General features: G+C 36.8%; 1 protein-coding gene across 1 annotated transcript; it reads right to left on the reverse strand.

Annotated features, from left to right (window-relative positions):
• Positions 1-2,679: 2,679 nt before the first annotated feature.
• On the reverse strand, positions 2,680-7,396 carry LOC127623793 (serine/threonine-protein kinase pdik1l-B-like). The gene is made up of 4 exons (XM_052098310.1): positions 7,259-7,396; positions 5,933-6,628; positions 4,384-4,609; positions 2,680-3,578 (listed from the first exon to the last, which is right to left on the reverse strand). Exons 2-4 carry the CDS (start codon positions 6,572-6,574, stop codon positions 3,346-3,348), a joined length of 1,101 nt encoding a protein of 366 aa, XP_051954270.1. The 5' UTR covers positions 6,575-6,628; positions 7,259-7,396; the 3' UTR covers positions 2,680-3,345.
• Positions 7,397-11,172: the final 3,776 nt, after the last annotated feature.

Genomic DNA, 11,172 nt, shown 5'->3' on the forward strand with positions numbered 1-11,172 from the left:
CATCGCAATACCCGATTATATTGCTATCTCTGCCTGTGGGTCAAGGTGTCAGTCGAATGATGACTATCACCCTTTAAAGCTAAGCTCAGATGAGCTCAGTTAGATCACTGCCGTAAGAGATTTATAGTCAGAGAAATGGCTTTCAATAAATGGCACAATGTTCCACTACATCAGGTAGATGTTGTTTTGCCTCCTGCCCCACAATAAAATGATGATTTAACAATAGTTGCTCTCGTAATTTCCCAGCACAGACCCTTTCTTGTGACTTTAATGTTATGCTAATATCAAGGATAGATCAATAAACAGTGGCACTGTGTCAATAGGGTCATTCTACACACCAATCTCCTCAATGGAAGAGGTAAGGCAGAATGTTATCTTCAATCACCATTTGCTTTCATTATATGGATAAAAGATGAAAAGTGAAAGTGTAACAGTGTCTTAAGGCTAACAACTCCTTTTGTGTTCCATGTAAGAAAGAAAGTCATAAGGGTGAGTAAATGATGAGAATTTTCAATTTTGTGTGAACTCGTTTTTAAGTCAATCCCTTACTGGATTGGGTAATTATGATGTAGTTTAGTCATTATTCCTCACATGTGAAGTCTTTCCAATGCAGAATGAATACGGAGGTACCTGAGATGATGACCTCAGAGAAAGACTGAGTGCTGTGTTTAGATAATGTGCATATTTCTCTCAGAGGTCGAGGTGAGCCATCGCAATGTTTCATTTGCAAACCAGTGAAGCGTGTGGAAAAGGGCAAAGTGGCTGTAGAGAAGGAAATGTCACAGATGAGATCCACTTAGGAGGCGCTCAGATGCTTTATATTGCCGATGGAACCGTAAGGTTTCAAAACTCTCACTTGACCCTTTTGCACACTTGAGAGTCATTATTTATCTTTGGCATTATTATTGGTCTTCAGCTGCAAACTGCAGATAACTACTATTTGGATTGATCACAGAAAATCATAAAAAAATATCAAGCTTTGTAGCCTACAGTTAGTGGATGATTTACCAGGGTTAATATACTTTTGAATTTTGTATTTTTTCTTAATATATTATTTTCCATTTGCTCTAACATTGGTAACATTTTACAATAATGTTCTATTTGTTAACGTTAGATAACATGGGGGCCTGTGTAGCTCAGCGAGTATTGATGCTGACTACCACCCCTGGAGTCCTAAGTTCGAATCCAGGGTGTGCTGAGTGACTCCAGCCATGTCTCCTAAGCAATCATATTGGCCTGGTTACTAGGGAGGGTAGAATAACATTGGGTAACCTCCTCGTGGTCGCGATTAGGGGTTCTCACTCTCAATGGTGTGCGTGGTAAGTTGTGCGTGGATCGCAGAGAGAAGCATGAACCTCCACATGCTGGGAGTTTCCTCGGTGTCGTGCACAACGAGCCTCGTGATAAGACGTAATTATAAATAAAATAATGTTTTTTTCACATCAACAGGGTTTCCTTTTCTTTTTTCATGTTTATGACTGGCATATCAGATGGTTTATATTTGGTCAATGTGTAACTCATATAGTGCAATAATGTAAGTATGTCATGTACACATGCAAATTCACTCATATTTAACCACTTGCATATGTACATACGTCATTTTATGTTATATGTCCTATTTATATATATATATATATATATATATATATATATATATATATATATACATATATATTTATATATCTATTACCTTGTTTTATATTCTGTCTAGCTGTAATGAGCATACTTGGCAATAAAGCTCATTCTGATTCTGAAAATGTTGTATAAATATCGGTGGCCAGAACGTAGGTGCATCCCTATTTTTGTCAAGTTTAGTATTTTAGGGTTGACAAAGTTCATGTTTAAGCAGGTATTATTTAAATTTTAAATGATCATAAAAATTCTCAGAGTCGTCCAATAATGTTGACCATGTTGTCACATTTTCATGTTTAATGATGGCGAGTTGTCAAGGTTTCAAATTGTATCAAATACTGTGCATCAGAAACAAATTAATTTGTGGTCATCTTTATTTTATTTTATTTTATTTTAATAGTCATTATTCAATGTATTTTAGTTCAGATTGTTTTTTAAATGTTTTTCTACGTTTTCAATTATTTTTTAACAATAACATTTTGAAGTATTTTTCTCACTCTCTAGTAAGAAATAATGTTCAGATCTTGGTAGATATCACCGATATCCATCACAAAGGGAGACTTTAATTTCCTGTAAATGATGGGAGTAGTTTCTCCAACCAGAAAGCATTTGACTTCCTGCCTTGTGCAAGCAAACCCAACAAAAGTCACCTTCCCACTAAAGTGTTAGAAACTGAGACAGTCCTGTCAGTGGAACACAGACAATCTGAATGATTGATATGCATGTCATTTTTCACAGATACATATGGCAGTCTTTTTAAGGACATGCCCCTAGCTGTGAAACTTCAAAAGTTAGTCATTTTGACTGTCTCTTATTAGTGTCGATTTGTGGTGTGACTATCCTGAATTCTCCATTTCTTGTTTCATGCTGTGACTGTCAGCACGACTTAAGCCGATTATTACGCCTAAAACGGCTATCCTTATAAGCATAAAAAGGCTGTGTTGCAACAAACAACTTCATCATACTTCTGCATACTACACACTTTCAACTGCAAGTTTGGGTTTAGAAAACACGTTCTTTACACTACTGTGCTGTATTATTCTTTAATCTGTATGGTTCTTCAATCACCTCTCCAATAAATACGTAAAACAACAGTGAAAACATTGAAAACATCACAAAATACAGCAAAGACTCCTCTGCAGCAGATGGAGCATCACAAAGCAGTCGTTGGGTGTATCCAACGTCAAAAAGAGCATATTTTGAAAGGCTAGAGGAATTGAGTCTCGACTGTGCACAAAACAAAACAGCAGGCAGAATAAAGAACCATGCCCTAGGTTTAAAAATAAATTTGCCTATACTAATTGTGTCTGCATGGTCCTTATATTCATATATCATCATATGGTAACAGATGCACAGCATTAAATACATAAATATCTTTTTTTTTATGTCTGTGTATAACTTTAAAGCTGAAGTGTGTAATTTCCTCGACTACCATACGGAATTGCTCAAAATAAATCTGTTTTCAAACAGATTCTAGAAAACATCCAGTCGGGCTAAACAGGCCACTCAAATAAACAGAAGAATGTTTTAATAGTGCCACAGAGCCACGCGGTTTACACTTTTAGGTGAAATCAACCTACAAATAGCTTACTTATGTTAACTCGGCATATTAGGATAGGATACAAAGAATTTTTACAAAAATTATACAAATCAGCTTTAAGTGTAAAAAAGAAAGTATGGTTGAATCCCTTTAACCAGTATGCTGCTCCGAGATCAGTGCAGCTGTATGGCATGGTGGACTCTCTTCTCTAGTTGGTCTGCGGTGGGCCTAATATCAGGGTCAGAAGCTAGCATGTCCAGCAGTAGGGCACACAATGCGGGATCTGGAGGTGGCGGCAGTGGCGGAGCACGTCGCGCTCTCAAAGGGATGATCAACTGCAGGTCTGGATTCTGACACAGCGCCTCACCTAACGGAGTGAGCCAGCGGCCACGCATTACATACGCACCTATAAAAACATGGTAGATTCATAAATAGAAAACAAACCTTATGCATAATTAATTTTCAAGCATTTTACAAGTGAAACTGGTCCTTCACTTGTTCCCTTTGTGAAGTGCTTTGATCTCCCAAATGCTTTTAATTTAAATGCAAATTAATTTAAGTGGCAGCAAAACCAGTACTGCACATTTTTTTCAAGGCATTTCACTGTCTAGGAAACGCACATGAATGCATATTCATTATTATTCACAAAAGTGCAAAGCACACCCACCACACAGCAAGGTTAATGAATGAAAAGATGTTAATTGCCCTTATATAAATAGGTTGAGACATTTGACCTTTTTTGTTTGCCTGGTAGCAGTGCACACACTTGACTGGTTAGAGTAATTACGGAGAACAGCCTCAATGGCTTATGCACTCCATCCAAAGCCTGCATCTTCACACCACTTTAGATTGTCTCAGGTATTACACATCAAGTTAATTTTCGCCAATCTTAAGTGGTCGACCTAGTTGGACAAGAGCAACAGAAATAGCCACCAGCCTGCCAATGCTAGTGAAATGAGGCTGGCAAAAGTGACAATTTCTATTCCTGGGCTGTGTGATGTTGCTCTGACAACCACAGGATGGTGGTTTTTAATCAGCCATCACAGGTTCATTCAGTATTATCCTATTGCATAAGTTTCTGTTTCTTTTAAATCATAAAAATAAAAGCATCATGGATCCAAATTGATTAGATGGAATACTAAGACTGCAAGACATTAAAACACATTAATGGGGTAATGCCAAATAAATTAAATAATTTTTTCTTGACTCACCCAGTTGTTCTTGATTGCTGCCATCCTCCAGGAAAGTGATTCTCTCCAGTACGGCCCAAAAAAGCACACCAAGAGAGAAGATGTCAGCCTGTGCTGTATAACTACGGCCTGCCCACACTTCTGGAGCCATGTAGAAGTCTGATCCACAGGTAGAGGAAAGAGCCAATCTACTTTGCACACCATCTGTAGGATTGTCCACCATCTTGCTAAGGCCAAAGTCTGCCACCTGCAATACATTGGGAGGAAATAATAATGTTGCAGAAAATTCTTGCAGATGAGGACCATAACTCAATAGAACTTTTAAAAGAATTGTATTCACAGGGCTTAACAAAAAGGATTTTTTTTACTTGCGTTTTTGTACTTGCTCTGCCAATATATTTAATGGCCACAAGATGACAAATTATATATTTTAATTTAGCAAAATGTTTTTATCATTTCCAGCCCATTCTTATTGATGGTTCCAAGATTATTAACATTAACTTGGTGACAAATCTAAAAAAAGCTAACTTTGCAACATTTGGCTATTCTTCTTTACTGATGAAGCCTGAGATGTGTAATTGTATGCATGTTATATACAACTGTATATATAATTGTAAATAAAGCATTGCGTCATGCCTTATATTTGACAGATATTTAGAGCCCAAATGATCTGTCTCTTCGAAACAGGGCATTTATTGTCTGTACTTGCACTGATACGTTTAAAAACTCATTATTTCAATCTACAGAATAATTTAACCCAATGCAATTTTTTTTATCTGTAAGGTTATTGTTTTACTAGATCCTTTTCATTTGATGCTGAGAGATACCATGTCTCTATTAATTATCAGAAAGAAGAAAAACAGAGCACTGAGCAATAATCTAGATGTATTAAATCATAAACTTTCATGAAAACAAGATCTTGTAAAATCTTCCTTCAATCTTGTTAAATGTTCTCCATACAAGCTAAATTGTTAATAGTGTTTTCGTTACAGGGCTATCAAAGCCTTTGCAGGGGTTTTCCTGCATTTACATTTTTAAAACAAATGTTTTAATATTTGATACTGTAGGCTTATTCTGTTATTCTAGTCAATATGGTCAATAATAACGAATATAGCCTATGTAACATAAAATGCAATTAAGTTATTTATTTTTAATATTAAGTGCAATCAACCAACAATTATGTACTCAACCAATTTTGCATGTATTTGATTGACCATGTGCATAAGCTACCATGTTCAAAAGTACTTTTGCAGTGCTTCTGATGTTATTTATCGGAGCCAAGTCATTACTAGAACACTGGAACAATTTTCATGCCTTCTAATAAAAATTCAATAAAAGAGAATAGGAAAAAAGACAATGTGACTTAAGTTGTATAAGATATTTCAAAAGCAAAATGAAAGCTTGTAAAAGTGCAAATCAGCGCCATGAAAACTGCACTTGGTATGACTAAAATTCCCCTTAAGTCACAGGCATTCTAACCAACATTGTTTGTAGTAGATGCGTGTTTAACACTGTAGTAAAGGGCTGAAATATATGTGAAATTATTTTTGCATCCTTTCTCTGAAAGTACCTTGATGACTGGTCCTGTTTTCGTAAGACAGACAAGAACATTATCAGGCTTAATATCACGGTGCACTATTCCATGCCTGTGCAGGAAAGCAATGGCACTGCTGAGCTGCTGAACTACCATGTGGTTACACTCTGCATCTGGCAGCCTGGACAGAATGTACTGGTTCAAATCCCCTCCCTCACAGTACTCCATCACCAACCAAAGGGCAAAGCAGCACCTGGGGATCTCCTCTGTGCACACCAGTCTCCTCTTTGACCTGGACGAATTTCTTGTTTTACTTTTTGAGTCTTTGTCCACCACTCTCCCTTTGAGAGCACTTTCTACCAGGTCTAAAGGCAGCCTCCCTGATCTCAGGGGCTGGAGTGTCCTCGGCCCTGTCTGTATGTGGCAGTTGTATAGAGCGATGACATTGGGGTGGTTTCGTGCAGTGATTCTCATAGCCCAGAGTTCCTGCAGGTATAGCTCTATACTTTCAGGGCTACAACATGGTAGACGTTTAATGGCCACTGTATCACCCCTATCGCCCCACCAGCCTGTCTCCGACACACGTCCCTTGAATACCACTCCGTAGCTGCCCCGTCCCACCTCTTGCTGCAAAGTGTAGATATAATCCATTTTAGCAGCCTTCTTTGTCCTCTGCATCAAATGGGAAATTTACTGGTAGTTTCTAGTGTTAATTTTTTTTGTTCAATTGTTCTGTTGAGATGTTAAAAACATAATTTAATGTAATCACAAAAATGCACATCAACATTCAAAGCAATATGTGATAATAATAATAAAAAATCTAATCAAACCAAACATAAAAATATATTTAAAAGCTTATTGTACCATCTAAGATTTAAAGGAATATTCTGGGTTCAATACAAGTTGAGCTCAGTCGACAGCATTTGTGGCATAATGTTGGTTAACACAAAAATGTATTTTTACTCCGAAATATCAAGGTTACAGTAAGGCACTTACAATGGAAGTGAATGAGGGCCAAATTTTTAACATTAAAATACTTGTCTTGAACCCGGAATATTTGTTTAAATAAAAACACCACACCCCATTGTTGCTAAATGTTTTTGGCTGCTGAGAGCTGGCGAAGACCTTATTTTGACACAATTTCAACTGTACAAGCAGGCTATACAAGGCTGTAAACTTTACAGCGTTTTTAGGTTTAGGTCTTATTGAACAGTTCCATGATTTGCCTTAGTTAGTATATGCTTATTAATCTTCTCTTATGTAAACAGTCGGATCGAATTACTATCAAACTACTTTAGCATTCCCACTCCTGTTGCTCTTAGTTTTTTTTTGCCAATAATCTAAAAATAAAAATAAACTTACCCATAAAATTGCGGCACGCGGGTATAATCTTGTAATTCAAAAGCGTTTTATTTCTTTCCTCACATAAATCACTATAACGTGATAATAACGTGCGCTCTAAAAACTCATAACGCAAGTCAAATGTAAACAGCATTTCCTTAGTAACACTTCTGGGATTTTTAGATCTTCCCGCTTCAAGTGATGTTCTGCGTTTCTATTGGTCAGATGACGCTTCAGGCGACAGAGTTCACCAATAAGATACGAGAACGCCAATATCTACTCAAAAGTGGCCAGTCAAACTCGCTCATCTACGTTACGTGTAAAGAGAATTGTTGGCCTCAAACTATGAGGAAACGAGAAAAAAAAATAAAAGATAAGAAAATTATTGGAAGAAACGTCAGTGATAAACAGGCTCTGTAAAGTGGAGGCGCAAAGCGTGAGTTTATAGTCCATATATTAGGGGCCGTTCTGTCTCTGCTCTTTTTCTATTTTTTTCTCTGTCGATGTAATCATGTGCTATAGTGATGGTAAGATCTGATCATATTACTGACTAGCATCTTTGAGTCTCATTCAGCAAAATGAACGAATCTTTATTCAAGTCATTTCGTTCATTTAAGCAGAATTAAATTAAAATATTACATTTTCAATAGCCAAATCCCCACCAACATGTCTACTTATGCAAACTTTGATTATAGTACCAATAAGGAAAAATTGATAATGCCAAAGACAAATTCTGAGAAACAGGCAGATTACGTGTCATCGTTATTTTGTCACGTGACAGCCTTATGTGCATAGTGTAAACGCGTGACAAAAGAACTAACGACTCGAATCAGATGACTCCAGAGGTGAACTAATCATTTCTGTTTCCTGTGAGAGCAATGCTTAGCGTATATGGCTGTCACGTGACAAAAGAACGAACAACTCCGACCAAAGACTTGAGATGTGAATGAATCATTTCTGTTTCCTGTGTGAGCAATGCATAGCATATATGGCTCTCAAGTGACAAAAGAACGAATAACTTCGACCAAAAGACTTGAGATGTGAACTAATCATTTCTGTTTCCTGTGTGAGCAGTGCATAGCGTATATGGCTGTCACGTGACAAAAGAACGAACAACTTAGATCAGATGAATCGAGAGGTGAACTAATCAATTCTGTTTCCTGTGTGAGCAATGCATAGCGGATACGGCTGTCACGTGACAAAAGAACGAACAACTCGAACCAAAAGAGTCGACAGGTGAACTAGTCATTTCTGTTTCCTGTACAGAAACAAAACCTATGCGGTTTTCATGTAACATAAGAATGGGGGATGCGCAATGCACATGCGCGGCCAACACAAAATTATCGAATCACTCTCTAAGACTTCTCGTTCTTCTGAATCACATAAAAGATCCATTCAAAATGAACTAATCATTCATTAACAACAGTTGTCAAACGCTTATTTAGAACTAGTAGGGTTACAACCCATCCTGTAAAATACGAGATCGTCCCATGTTTAAAGATAAAATTATGTGTCCCTTATTTAATCAATACGGTATGTGATTTGTCCCGTATGGTCCCGCTGGTCAGAATGTGCAACGGTGAAATTGTTCCAGATCACTAATTTAAGATTTATATAAATTGGAAAATGTGAGTAAAGGACCATCTAAAAAGTGTAAAACAGTTTTTTTTTTTAATATATAAATGTTCAATAAAATCAAACAATGTATACAATCACTGAGTCATAAAGACAAGGCGAAGGAAGAAAAACAAATATGTATAAACCAACCAAAATGTATACATAAATAAGATAAAGGAGACAAACAATTGAAAAGAGAAAAATAAATATATTTTTAACATAAAAAATATGTATTTTTTTTATAAGTCAGGGGTCAAGAAAGTTCTAGTTTCAGCATATAAGAAAGCAGTGGTGGGCCATGCATTAAAAGTGTAGGCCTTCAGTGTGATTCATGCCATTAAGAAAACACAGTTTCACAATGAATAAGACACCCTATGCCTTTGGGCATCATACATTATGTCGCAGCTAACTAATAATACCAATTGACATTTTAAAAACACGCACGAAAGCCAGAACTTGAAATGACACAATGCTAAATCAAACCTAATTTTAACTGCAGCATGACTGTTTTGTGAAATGAACGTCTCCCAAATAGATATTCAAAAATCATAATTTTTCATATGAATCTACCAAGGAGATCTATAATACCTGGAAAAATCTTATCTAATAATATTTGCGATTTAAATGTTGCTTGCAATAAATTTAGTTTCATCAGGGTACACGGTTATGCTGCGTTCCATTCAAGTTGGGTGTGGGATATTCCTTCTTGATATCTCCGACCATAAATGCATTCCATTCCCCGATATTCGGAACTGCAATGCTCCAATTAGCTTAGTAGGGGTTTGACTCTCATTACATGTCTCCTAGCAACCCAACTGATAAACAATGCTGCAGCGGTAGCATTTGTGCTTCAGGTGTACAATTATCAAAAGAGATTATAATGTTTTATACACCTGTTTCTGCAATCGTTAAACAAGCTTTAATATAATTTTTATCGATATTACTTAATAAAGTGAACGTTTATCACTTACTTTATATCTCCCTAACGCCCGTTTCACACATACTCCGTTTGCAGTGCGTATGCGGTGCAGATTTTTTTCCGTACCCATGTTAACAGGTTAGAGCTTTTACACTGCACGCGGATGCAGTTTGTCGATCCGTTCCAGTTGCGGTGCATATACAGCAGTGCTGCGATGGTTTACGGACCGAGTCTATTTTTGCTGTGCTGCACCGCACTGAATTAAGGTGGCAGCGCACTGTTCACATTAAAATAGACATAGATTGTCAAGAAACTGTAATAATTTCATCATATATGCATAATTACAGTTAATGTGTTCTACAGTTACTAAATTACAGGGTCAAGAAAAACCAAAAAGTATGATTATAGTCCCAAAAGTTGCGTCTCATTCTTCTCCTTCTTAGCAACAGATATAGAGCGATAGCCTTCTTCAACTCGAACTACATGTAAAACAAAGAATCACAATGATTAAAATGAATTTTCATATTGTTTCAATGCCTGATTGGCTGATGAATCTGAATATCTGACTTTAGTTGCCCATGTTGAGGGATTCTGTGGAAATTCTGAAGGCCTGAGGGGGTGGAGCTCAAAATCACACGCTGCTTCGGCTAACGGGCTTGGCTTTGGGCATGTGATTTGTGAAACAGTTGTTAAGCTTCGTGTGTAAGCATCAAGGAATACATTCTGACTGGATAAACTTTCAGTTTTTCTCTTTTGTTTTTTAGATTAATTAAGAGTGGAAAGTGATTAAAAATACATAGGAAAAATGGTGATTGAGAATGAAAGGATGAAAAATATGTGTTTATTTATTTGGCAGTTAGGTCAGCAGAGAAGGTTTTGTTGGCCCTGAGAATTCGCCACTGTAAGAAAGGGTATACAGTTTTTTTTAATAATGCATATTAACTCAGTGCATTTATTACTAAATCATTGGAGGATGTGGTTAGGGGCCATGACCCACCCCCTCACTTCAAAAGTGACAACCAAGAACAGCTATATTCCACATCAGAATGATTTGAACACAGTTAGAGCACCAGTAACGCCTCCTCATAATCAAAATCTTTCCAACATTTCAAATTTGATTTAAAATAAAAAAAGACTCACAAGGGGTGGCCCTTTAATTCTCACATAAAGTTACCTAAATGTCAGATGCAAATAAGAAAAACCTTCAGGATAACCCAAGAGTACGTCGGCACTGTCTGAGCAGCCTGTCAGATTTTCACATGACAGAAAATACTCTTAAAAATGTCTTTTTCTTTTCTTTTTTTGCTTCTGTGCTAACTATAGCTGCACCAAAGTCTTAAAAATTTACCAATTAATCTTTCTTTGTTCATCCAATCAGTGAGGTTAGCTGATATATATT

The sequence above is a fragment of the Xyrauchen texanus genome, chromosome 30 (genome assembly GCF_025860055.1).
Source record: "Xyrauchen texanus isolate HMW12.3.18 chromosome 30, RBS_HiC_50CHRs, whole genome shotgun sequence".
Lineage (NCBI taxonomy): Eukaryota > Metazoa > Chordata > Actinopteri > Cypriniformes > Catostomidae > Xyrauchen > Xyrauchen texanus.